The sequence below is a fragment of the Dermacentor variabilis genome, chromosome 3 (assembly GCF_050947875.1).
Source record: "Dermacentor variabilis isolate Ectoservices chromosome 3, ASM5094787v1, whole genome shotgun sequence".
Lineage (NCBI taxonomy): Eukaryota > Metazoa > Arthropoda > Arachnida > Ixodida > Ixodidae > Dermacentor > Dermacentor variabilis.
In genome coordinates, this window is record NC_134570.1 from 26,496,687 (window position 1) to 26,509,545 (window position 12,859).

The 12,859-nt window shown below is 46.2% G+C and overlaps 1 protein-coding gene across 2 annotated transcripts in view; it reads left to right on the forward strand.

Moving 5' to 3' along the window:
* Positions 1-6,075, forward strand: part of LOC142575326 (Na(+)/citrate cotransporter-like) — a 39,878-nt gene extending 33,803 nt beyond the window's left edge. For both annotated transcript variants that reach the window (XM_075684589.1, XM_075684590.1), the window contains one exon: positions 3,930-6,075. In XM_075684589.1, coding sequence (XP_075540704.1) covers positions 3,930-4,103 — 174 coding nt within the window. In that variant the 3' untranslated portion in view covers positions 4,104-6,075. The remainder of the gene's footprint in view (positions 1-3,929) is intronic.
* Positions 6,076-12,859: the final 6,784 nt, after the last annotated feature.

Consider the following 12,859-nt stretch of genomic DNA (forward strand, 5'->3'; position numbering starts at 1 on the left):
TGCGCCCAGCATGACGCATCCCTGATGCACCGTCAGTTCGTTGCATCTGCGAAAAAAAGGCTTCAACTGTTCATCCTTGATCGACGCGGGCCATCCCACATTTATGAATTCCTTCACTTGACAAAGAATTCGGTCTTTACATGTGGCAGCCGCGATATCTCGACTAGAAACAGGCAACGAGTTCAATCGCAACGAATAAAATGTTTCTTCTGTTTCTTTGGTTTCCGCTTCAAGATCTGGCAGCGGCAGACGCGAGCAGAAATCGGCTTCCGCGTTCTCCCTCGATTTCTTAAAGATAAGATTGTAAGAGTAGGCTGCTAATGTAACGGCCCAGCGTTGCAAACGAGCAGCTGCGATGGTGGGAATACCAGTTGTCGGGCCCAATATTGTTTGAAGAGGCTTATGGTCTGTGACCAAGGTGAATGAGCGCCCATAAAGGTAGAAGTGGAACTTCTTTACACCGAAAATGATGGCTAACGCTTCTTTCTCCAGTTGACTATTTCTTTTCCGCTTCAGATTGCGTTCGTGAAGCGTAAGCAATGGGCCGTGCCCTTCCGTCATCGTAGACATGAAATAGGACTGCTCCTACACCATACTGAGACGCGTCGCATGACAGCCGAAGTTGTCTTTCAGGGTCATAGTGTGCGAGCGTAGGTGGTTGTGCCAATAGCGCTTTCACTTGGTTGAACGCTTTTCTAGCATGCTCGTCCCAGTGCCACGCTACCTTTTTTTGCAGAAGTCTGAAAAATGGTTGAGCTATCGTTGCTAGCTGGGGCACGAACTTGCTGTAATAGTTGACAACGCCCAACAAAGACTGAAGCTGCTTTTTTGATTTCGGCTCTGGTGCCTGGATAAGTGCGTCAACTTTTTCTGACAATGGGCAAATGCCTTCAGCGCTGATTTTGTGCCCAAGGTAGTGAAGTTCGCTTTGAAAAAACGAGCACTTCTCTTTCTTTACCCTGACACCTCGGCTTTGAAGACTCCAGCAGCGCTTCGAGATTAGCTAAGTGGTCTTCTAGTGTTTTCCCAGTTACCAAAATATCATCTAGGTAGCAGCAAACACCCTTGAGGTCCTTCAACATCGTGTCCATTATCTTTTGGAATATCCCCGGCGCGGAAGCGATTCCAAAAGGTAATGGTTGACGACAAACAATCCCTTGTGGGTGTTCAAGGTTAGGTATTGCTTTGAGGCATCAGACATGACCACTTGCTGATAAGCGCGGTTCAGGTCAATCTTTGAAAAATGTGTGCCTCCAGACAGAGCCGCGAATAAGTCATCGACCTTCGGCAACGGGTAGCGCGTGACGTCAAGGCACGGATTCACTGTCACCTTATAATCGCCACAGAGGCGTATGCCACCGTCTTTCTTGATAACGGGTACCACTGGCGTTGCGTAATCTGATGTGGCAACGGCCGTTATGATGCCCATTTTTTCCATCTTCGAAAGTTCAAGCTCAACCGCCTTTTGCAGTGCGAACGGCACGTTTCTTGCTTTGAGAAACTTCGGTGCCTGATTAGGCTTGAAATACAGCTCGGCCCTTTCTTCTGTAATCATACCTAACTCATCTTTAAATAGAGAGTCGTACTTTGCGATCAAGGCGTGCAGCCTTTCCTCTAAACGACAAGAAAAAGGCAGCTCTGACCTTGGCAGATGGTGGACGTTCCAGATTTTGTTCCACTCCAGCCTAATTGCCTGAAGCCATTCGCGACCCAGCAACGGTGGCCCCTCCTGGTCGACGACGTATAGAGGAAGGCTCGCCGTGTTGTCACCGTGCTGCACCTTGACATGCAGGACGCCTTTTGGGATCACCAGGGCTCCTGTATAGGTGCGGAGCTTCACTTCTGTCGGGTTGAGCCTGGCTGATGAAAGAAATTGGCGGTATTGTTTGAAAGGCATGACTGTGACGGCGGCACCTGTATCTAGCTCCATAGGGACTGTCACATCATTTACTTTCATCGGTACCATGATGGGCTCAATACTGGGAGCAGATACGCCCCTTACGGCTACCACTTCCGAGCGGGATACCACCGATAGCGTTTTTACAGTGTCCTTGATGGGGCGTTTCCCCCGCGACTGGCCGGAGGGGCTACGGCAAACTCGTTGCAGGTGTCCCCTTTTGTTGCACTTAAAGCATTTGTCATTTACGTGGGGACATGCTTTGCCGGAATGTTTCGGCGACCCGCAGCGAAAACATGCGTGCGACTTGACACTCGAAGTCGCCTGTACCTTATGCATGGGGTTGGCTGTAGACACCTGTACGGGCTTCCGCAGTGCTTTTTGTTGCCGCCTCCATAGCCACAGCGCGCTCTACCGCTCTCTGAAACGTAAGCTTGCTATCCTCGGTGAACAGCACTAGCTGTATATCCTCTCTTAACAGGCCGCAGACGAAGCGATCCCGGAGGGATTCATCTAAAGCGCTTCCAAAATCACAGGTTCGTGCTAGCTTCCGTAGCTCGGCAACGTAATCAGAAATGGACTCGCCTTCGACTTGCTGCCTCCTGTGGAACTTCGCTCGCTCGCCAATGACCGATGGTTTCGGCGACAGATGGTCCCCCAGCGTCTTCGTTAGTACCTCGAAGCTCTTGGCAGAAGGCAGCTCCGGGGCAACCAGTGATTTCAGAAGACTATAGGTACTGGGGCCTATGATGCTGAGGAATGCATGTACTCTGTCACCTTCGGGAACGCGGTTGACGATAAGAAACGACGTCAGCCGTTCTTCGTACGACGCCCAGTCATTCGTGGAAACGTCGAATGGTTCCATCTGGCCCAGTTGAGCAGCAAACTGCGTCGAACCTGCACTGGCTTCTTCGTTCATGACATCAGTCAGCGAAGAAAAGAAAAAGCAGCACTCTTCAATCGTCAATACTGAACAGAGGCTGAATGCCGAGAACACTTGCCTTCCTTGACGCTGCGCAACTCTTCAAAATCCCATCCTCGTCGCCACGTGTTACGTTTTGCGCCAGGCGTGTCGAAAAGGATCAGACAAGTTCCGGGTGAACGACGTTTATTAACCCATGCTTGTGGGTTGAGGCTCGACAAGAAAGAGAGGGCCGCTAGCAAGGGGCACTCTGCTTTTAACATTTAGTGGCGCATGCGCACTTCGCAGAGTGCTCTTATCACGATGAGCGCCAGCCGACACAACAAATAGCAACTTTTCTTGCACAGAAATGAAAACAGGTTCATGGGCCAGGTCTACAGTCTTTTATTATTTTCCAGCAACGCACAATATGACGAATTGTACAGTTGAAAAGGTGAAAATGGAGAGGCTTGATTACCCTTGAACGGTTATATATCGCAAGTTTTACATGTGCCGCATTGCGGTCACTTCTGTAAGATATTAAATCTTCTCACAGTTGGATGCGGGCAACTCGAAATAGAGAGAGAACCGCGTCAGTGGTACGCGTTACGAGGTCCTTTTTAACGTTACCTTAGCCAAAGTTGCCCTCAAAAATGTACTTAAACAGAAGAAAACAAAAACAGTCTGTTTTCCCATCATCGGGGACATATCAAGGAGTATTTGCCATTTGTTGCTCATTTCATGTGAACATATTGTTTCACTTACCACCTAAATTATTACGACCTTATGTTGCCCAAACAGACTTTGGACCGTAAGTATCCACAGAGTAGAGCGGTTCATATGACTTAGCAGGAAATGGCCAAAGCAGACAGCAAATGTGTTTTGGCGGAGTTGTACAGTCAATTACGAATAGCCCTTACCAACATGGCAACTTTGCATATTCGGTCAATCTGATTTAGAGAGCTCCCTTAATACTTTGTACCGTAAGTAAGAAACAAATCTGGCTAAGCTGCACGCACATAGTCAGATTCCATGGGTGCTTTGCCAGGAGAGACTATCAGTGATGCGCCAATTCCCCAAACATACATGACAACTGTGTCTTTTTCTGCTTTTTTTGTCTGTGCCTTCCAGGTAAAGGCGGGAATTGTGATGAACATCGCCTGCATAATCATCGAAATGGCTGCCATCAACACTTTGGGCGAGTGGACATTCGGTCTTTCCAGCTTCCCAGCTTGGGCTGAGATGGGAAACTCCACAATCTCGACAAGTCCAGTCAACGTCTCGACGTCGGCAAGCGCGTCCTAGTAGCGCTTTGAGAACAACATTTTCAAGTACCTGAACGGAGAGAGTTATATTGTGTACGCAGAGTGTAATGCTCTGCTGTGATCTTCGGGTATTTGCTCGAGAACATCTGCAATACTCGGGCCTGGCTAGTAAGCTATAGCTGGAGGTGTCACGTGTAGAAGCAAGCGCTCACTTGCCGTTGAAAATTTGCATACTCATGATACTGATCTTTAAACGACCGGTTAACGTGCATTGGATTTTTACAAATGTGATAGTGAAAGGTTCTACCTTTCTACATAGAAGGTACAGACATTAGGTTCCGTTAAAGATTAGAAACTTCTTGTTCACAGCATTCTTGAAAACTCATGGTTCAGAAACTCGCATACTAGATGAAATCCGAGACACCCCCTTTCAATCTAAAACACTGGTCAATGAACATTAGTCAACTTCGAGACCAGTAATATCGTTCCCCAGGAGCCTCCATCTCATCGCTGTTATCAAATGGTGAACACGCATGCCACGAAGATCCGCTTTCGTCGTCATGTATGACACGGCTGTCGCAGTATGGCGTTGACAGGTCCGAATGAGTCACGTGCTCTAAACGTTTTACAAAAAGCTTTCATCTCCAACCCAATTTTGTGCTTTAAACGTAGCATAACGTCACACGAAATATATTTATAACGTTACACAGTTCTTTACGTCGGCACATGTAACGTAGCGGTTACAGTCAAAATGCTCCCAGCAAGCTGTTAAACCACGGTTGTAGCTTCAGCATCATTATATCAATAAACCGGCTATGTATTTGGATAACAAGCGCCCAAATATTCCTTAAGCGTATTCAACTATGGACACACCTTATTGGATGAAAAATATGTTCGGATTTCGTGCATTTTTATCTCAATGGAGTGCTGTACTGAGCTGCCAATCCCTCTAAGCGGAAGGAACTACTAGCTTTATATTTAGCTTCATTTACAAGAGTGGTCGTAAACACTGGGCGAAATAAGCTTACTCATATTGTGCCCAACAGGAGTGAACGTACTCCATATGTGGCGTGGATCATAGGGACCCTTAGAAATCGAGCTGCGATATATGACATTAAAGAGAGTGGCCAGTGCTGCCTTTGTTCTTACACTCTAAAACATGTAAAGCCTTCGGGACGTATCTCATTCTGAAACGATAATCGTTATCTATCTTGCATGCATTTCTTTCTTTTACATTCGGCGCTCATACCGTTCGGCGCTCATAACGCGCATTCCATTCCTCACCTGAAAGTACCAGGAGAGCAGCGCTAAAGATGCGAAATGCATGCAAGATGGAGGACAAATTTCATATTGTTTGAGTACACGATAAACCCCTGTGGGTGAAAACTTTGTTTGCAATGTACTCTCAAAATTACGCACCATTTAAAATGGCGCGTAATTAATAATGTACTCAAAAATGTAAGAAATGTAATGTAATAACAAAAATGTAATGTAATAATGTACTCTCAAAATTACGCACGAGTTTAACTTTGCCACAAAAGAATTTTCAATCGTCATCAATCATGTCTGCACTTTCCTACCAAAGGCATCATGTTTCTCGGCAAGGGTTTGCTACGGGAAAGCGTAGCGTACGAGTGCAGTGACGAAAATACACACTATAGTGTACACGATTTTTTGAGAATATGGCACTGTGAAAAATGGAACAGCCGGAAATAACGAAAGTTTGAACAGTTGTCACACTGTAGTGCCACACTGAAATGGGTGATTGAAATAACGTAGATCGACTATCATTCAGGCTCATGTTGCACTTCCTGTCGAGCGTTTTAGTCATATAAAGGCAGCTCAAGGCTCAGAAGAAAGCATGAATGTTTTCGGAGTTGAACATACTTTGCTCAAGCCTATGAAAAAGAAAAGTTTTGTTAAGACATAACATTTTATAGATAACTTTCATACGTAGGCTCAAGTCATTTCGTCATTGTACATTTCGTGGAATAAAATCATGCCAAAGCCAGCGTAAGTTTCTCGTTCTTTTTCTGCAGCGTGTTCAGACGAAGATTGTCGTTTCGCGGAAGCCTTCATATAATGTTATGCAACTTCACAACCTCGACGCAGTGCCCATTTAACTAGACATCATGGCCTGGTCCTCAACAATTGAATTTCGCACTATTAGCATTGGTCAATGGCGAATTTCGCTCATCATGCTGATCAGCCTGTGTGCGATTACTTCAGTGAGAAAATCAAGTGCATTGCTTGTACAACATGGTTTCATTGGATGTAACAATAAAGCGCGGTCATGGTAAGCTCACATACAGCGAATCAATGAGATTTGAATCGCTTGTAAGCTCTCATAACTGAATCTATTGAACTCGGCAAACGTCCCGGCAACACCGAAAGACGTTATTCAACAGGATGCGGAACCGGTTGTAGCACGTCACACTGTCGAAGTGGACGAACGCAGGTACACGCAGCAAATGACTCATGTGGCCGCACGCATGTACAGGTCGAGGTCCAGGTTTTGACCACGCAAACTTACGTATTATGCAAGTACTTCGTGCTGTGAAATGAAAGTGATGCACAGAAACTGCCAAGTCACCTCGTGAAATTAATTGCTGAAAAAAATGACACTGGCGACGATGATCGAGTATATGCTAAATATGAAGGGCGATTACTGATATGAAAATAAGGGGGATGCTCACACCTCGTTAAGTTTTGCAAATCAAGGGATGTTTCTCCTAGAACACTGCACGGGCCCGGGCTGGCCCGAAAGCCCGGGCCTGAAACCTTCGGACATGGGCCACGCTCGGACTTGAATCTGTGGGCCGGGGCCGGGCTCAGGCTCGTTCAATGATGAGCTTATATATCGGACCTTCGAACACATGCATACATCGGAGTCGTTCCTTGGAAAGCTATAGAATGACAAACTGAAAAAAAAAGGATGTGGCTGTCAATTACCTTAGCAAACAAAATAAAGAAGAGTCCTAAGTCTCTCTGTTGCGTTCCTTTGTGTAAAGAGCTTTGTAATTATTTTTGTTCCTTTGTTGCTAAAAACAAGCTTTGTTCTTGTTAAAGAAGAAAGGCTACAAAGCGTTCTAGATAAAGTGTGGCTGTTACCGCTTTTTGCGATCGCACTATTTCATCGCTCAGGTACGATTATATCATTGTACCACATTCACCATTGCTTTATGGTCCCCGCAACACGCGTAGGTAGCTTCCGCCTTGACAGTATTCGCAGTGTCCTTAATGAGTCTTAAACTCATGCATGAGAATTGTTTCATCATGGGCTCAGTTGGGGTTAGCATGGCAGTGTATTTTCCACCTTAATTTTTCCTGTGCCTAAGTTAGAATATGCACGTTTGAACATCAACTAAGGACAGCGAAGGGGCACTCGCGCCGCCTTCATCGTGCTGTCAAGGTATATCGACGCGCAATTGTAAGCCGCGCATGGAGGGTTGCGTTTAGCTGCAAAAGCGTCAAAGCCAAGTCACCCTCTCGCAGGGGCCTGGCGAGCTGGCGCTTCATTGTGCTTCACGCTGTGTAACAGAATGAATCACCCTCGCCCTCCGTTTAATCGGCTATATCTTGTGGCAGCGTATACTGGCTTCTAAAGCTATACTATTAGCATTGTGCGCTCATACAATAGAGTTTGAAAAGTTGTGTGCTATGCCACACCGCGGCGCTTATACAGGTCTGAGCGAAAGAACAGTATATGTCGAGCTAAATCTATGAATGAATGTTTGATGTTTAATGGCGCAATGGCCAGGTATGGCCAAAGAGCGCCATGTCCGTGGAAATGAGTTCGCAGTGGGGTTGAGTCCTCAAAATTCTGCGGAATAACTTTGTAAATAATGAAAGACAAGGTATACATGAGCAACTTTGGTGCTAGAAGAGTGATTGGGTATGCGCCGTTCGGAATTTGACTCGAAATTCTTTTTGCCGAAGTGACGCGGGACGCCGGACGCCGACTCCGGAATTTCTGCGACACGTGCCCTCACCGTAAAGCACGTCCAAAATGCTCGGATTGACGGCAAATTTATCAGGGAGGTTCCTGTAAACAAGCTAAATCAGTGGCTTTGAAAAGAAAATTTGGCAACTTTTGGTCTGGTTGGGAGTCAACCAGGACCTCCTGGGGTGCGAGGCGAGAACGCTTCCCGACGGCACGGCGGCTTCACGGTTCCGCTTGACTAAACGTGTGCCTAGCGCACGCGTCACGTCGAAAGGCGTGGCTTAGTGCGCGTGTCATTGGGCACGTGACGGTGCAGCCAATAAGCAGGATGCAGTGCTATTTCATGAGTGTATAAAATGAGTGTGTAAAATAAAAAGGCAGGCAGATGCCACGCCCTTTGGGAATCGATGTTACGCGAAGCATTGTGCGTGGAGCCTAGCAAGTTAACAAAACGACCACGAGAGCACCAAGACGTAGGCTGCTGTTCCATGAACTGCATGGCACGCATGTAATGCATGTCATGACCTATCATATATGTTCGTCATACACTCTTGTCATACTGTGCCAATTCTGGTACCTACCAAATTAACGAAACGATCATGAGAGCACCAAGACTTTAGCGGCTATATAGACAGATACTGTCAAAGTGGCAAATGTTCGCCAAGAGATTCTTCGCTTTTAAAAGCTATATGGCCCAATTGAACGCCGCTGAGTAGTCCTTCGAATTATGAGCTACTCGCGGGCAAGCGAGCGCGTTAAGATGCTTGGCGCGTTCTTCATAAAAAATCTGTATGGTGGAAAAAAAGGACTCGCAGCAGATCCAACGAGTTGGAATATATATATATATATATATATATATATATATATATATATATATATATATATATATATATATATATAGCGAAGCTTTGTACGAATGCATAAAGAGTCGAAATACGAGCACATGCGCACATACACTCACACAAGCGCGGGCGCACACAAATTATACGAAGCCTTTCATTAAGCGGATTTGCTGACTACTAGCGAGTACGACGGACGCCTTGGACGCAGAGGCAGATAACGCATACGTATATAACGCATTTCGAATCCATTCTATCCACAAGAGGCGTTTACTTCCTCGTTACTGTGCAGCCACGGATGTGCGAAGGTGAGCTTTCTGGTTCTTTTTTTTTTCGCACGGCCGGCGTCGCCGCTGCCGCGGATGGCTGGCTGGCTGGCTGGCTGGCTGGCTGGATGGATGGATGGATGGATGGATGGATGGATGGATGGATGGATGGATGGATGTTATGAGCGACCCCTTTGGAACGGGGCCAGGCCACAGCCATGGTCTCGAAACCAAGCGATGTTCGCAAAGAAAAGCTTCGGTTTTTAAACAGCTTGTACTCTGCGTCATCGGCGTTTCGGTAAAATGGCAGATTTGTAACGAAACAGAACAAAACCCATCCTTCATTGCCTGCGGCTTCGGCAAAAATTTCTTAAGGGGAAGGGGGTGAAGGAGTCGGCGTCTGGCGCGGCCGCGCGGGCCCTATCTTGAAACAGATCTGAGATGGGGACAGAGTGTGCCGAGTGCTGATAGCTTCGTGTGCTGTGTTCTCATCGCATAGTTCGCGTGAAAGCGAAATACAGCGCGAAGGTCAATTTGCTCGCTGCTGCGGCTGCGCTTCCGCACTCCAGCGTTTTAACGCGAGAGTGTTAAGGGCCCCGTGTCACAGAAAATTTGGTGTCGGCATCGGCTTTGGTGTCCCGTGAGCGAAAACTGCCGCATATTTTTAGGTATATGTATATGCCACGCCTTGCTATATGACAAGCGGTATACGTGGATTATATATTGCCAAATCATTTCATCACTAAAGTCGTTCATACTTTGTCTTACATTCTTGACAACGTTATTCCTCGGTCTTTTGAGAATGAAAGCCCACAAACAAATGTCATGAAACAAAACACCGACAGCGCATGCCTGTTACGTTAAATCTTTTCAGACTTAAGTATTAAAAGTGCGAAACAATAACATAAACCTGAAAATGACGTAACTTTTCTGCGCGGCTATGCCTAACCTCGGGGATCGGCCCCCGAAAGAGCCCGCGTTTCTACCAGAAAGCTCGCCTTCGTGCATAGCGTTCGCCGGCAGCGTTTCACGGCAAACATCACGGTTACATAAGCTGCAGTTGCCGGGAAGCGTGAAAAGCAGTCAGGGACCTTTGAACGCGAGGGTGCGCGGTCATCGAGGGAGATGTGCTCATGTGAATGTTTACAAGTTTATACGGCCGATAAAACTACTATCTTTACTTTGTATAAATTCTAATACTTTGCTATCGCAATCGATGCTTCGCCTTTCGAGCAAAACTGCGACATTTTTGTCACAAACGTACCTTCGCTGTGTGTTTTTTCTGTGTCAGTGTGTCTTGCGGTTGCCTCTCTCTGCGTGGCCCGTTGGCCCATAAAGCGGTGAAGGCACTTTTGTGCTTCTTAAGGACGACGGGCTTGTGCGACCATCTTTGACTATTAATGCAATTTCTGTAAGGCCACACACGTCAGCGAACTCACTGCCATTTCCTTCTTTCCTTCCCTCCTCTCTCTCCCTGCTATCTTTGTTTCCCCCTTTCCCATTCCCCCGGTGTAGGGTAGCCAACCGGACGTGATTCTGGTTAACCTCCCTGCCTTCTTCTTATCTTTTTCCCTCCTCCTCCTCTCTCTGCGTGTACGCTGCTTCCTCTGCGTGTGACTGCTGCGATGGTTAGTTTTCCCTACTTACCTTGCATCGGTTGCTCATCATTGTGAATGTAGTTCAGCTGCCCCATGAAAAATGTATGCCTAGGATGACGCGAAAAAAAATTAGCATGTACCAACCTCGAAAGACACGCGTAGCGGGTGCCTCGAAGCTTACGCTGCACTGCGCAAATGAGCGGTCGTGCGCGATGATTCTGCTTTACAACCAACATTCCGAAATTAGAAGAGCCAGGTTGGCCTATACTCAGTGTTTTTCTTGTTTTTGTTTGTTTGTTTGTTTACAGCGGCAGTGTATTCTCAACATGTGTAATATAGACGGCAAGCACCTGTGTAGAAGCAGTTGTTTTAAGACCGAGTGCCTGTTTAAAGCCACTCACGGATATGAAAATATGTACGTACGTTCAATGTGATCGGCAAGAAGTAGCAAGAACCGATTCCAAAAGTGAACATTAATTGGTGAATGGCCTATTTGCTTTTCGAGAAAAAAAGACTGGCAGTGAACATTGTGACGTCTTTTATTTACTTGAGCAACCTTTTTTTTTTTCAAGGTATTTTGCCTTTGTTCTGGTGGGTTGTGTGCATGCATACCCTCTCTAACGATCATGTTATGGTTTTTTTCTTTCTTTATTTTTTTAGGTGCACGTTCATGACCATATAAAGCTTGATTGGGCATGTCAAGGTTTACAAACCAGCAATCCAAATACGGGTACTACTCACATATAGTCTCTCCAGCCTGACCAGAATAAATCGCCGGAAACAGAATTCACTCAAATATGTGACGAATAAATTTTTAATTTTGTACGCATTCAAAAATGGTGAATATCTCAGGATGACTTTGAACGACTTCCCATCTCTGCGAAGTGGCTTGTGGGGGTTGTGAATGACGTATATTTGAAGCCACAGACCTTTTTCTTCACCATATGTTCCCAATATATGTTTCTGGTGTCGCTAGAGGGTTGTGTGTTTGGAGGCTTGCTCGAACGAAGTTGCCACTGCAGATGGAGGTAACATTTCACACACTTCCGTGCGTACTGTGCACTGCACCGTTTGTGGTGCTCATAATATCTTATATTTGCCACTTTACTTTGGCCTGATTATATGCACACCCGTGCCTAATCTTCAGGTCGTCTGCTTTTCAAGGATGATTTGAATTACGCTATTGAGGGCAGTATATAGCCGCTAGAAATAGCATTTTGTGTGTTGTAGCCTTTCATGCAGCAAATTGGTGCGATTCTCTTCAAGAACAGCAGTTTCCCTAACTCAAAAGACGCCCATCTACGAGTTCCCTTATGTAAAACGATTCACATAACGCTGCCGTGTAGCGTCGTCTCCAGTAAATTCAAACTTTCACATTACAGAAGTCAAAGTCACGGTCTTGGGCTTGTTGATCACAGTCAGTAGCGCATCTTTCGAACACAAGCACAATCATATTCCAAGCACAAATGGTTTGATGCCTGCATGAAGTGCATCATTGCAAACTTCCGCGGAAGTGCTTGTGGGCACTCGAGCTCTTCCTCTTGGTGAACTTCGCCTTTACATCACATTTCACGGCTTCGAGATGTGTTCATGAAGACTGGGGAAAATTGGTTAGAGGAATTGCGCCGGGAACCAGCATTCATATTTCCCGCGAGAAATCAATATATTTTTCTTTCAAGAATAACGCTTAAAAATATCGGCCGTCGTCCTTAACGTGACGTTCGTGTACACACTTCGGTCTTAACTGTGACGCATTCTTCCTTTAGGCGGTGCATGTGTTTCCATATATAAAGCTCTCTGCAGGCGTCGTGGTGCCAAAAAAATAAAAATAATAGTGAGCACCAGCATCAACAGGCATGTGGCTGATGGAGCAGCCGTGGGCACAGCAGAAGCGCATGGGAAACTTCTTCCTAGTATGAGACGCTGAAACACTTCAGCGCGAAGCTTTAATTTCACCGGGCAAAACCACCCCACATCAAACAACGCCACCAACATGATGACATTTACAACGACAATATACTGACAGACAATACATCACCACCGAAATACACAATTGCTAAACAGAAGCGAAACTAGAAGCGGCAGTAAGTGCAGAATTTGGAGTGGCGCTCTCTCGCGAGTGACGTCACGGCCAGGACGCCGCTCGCTCC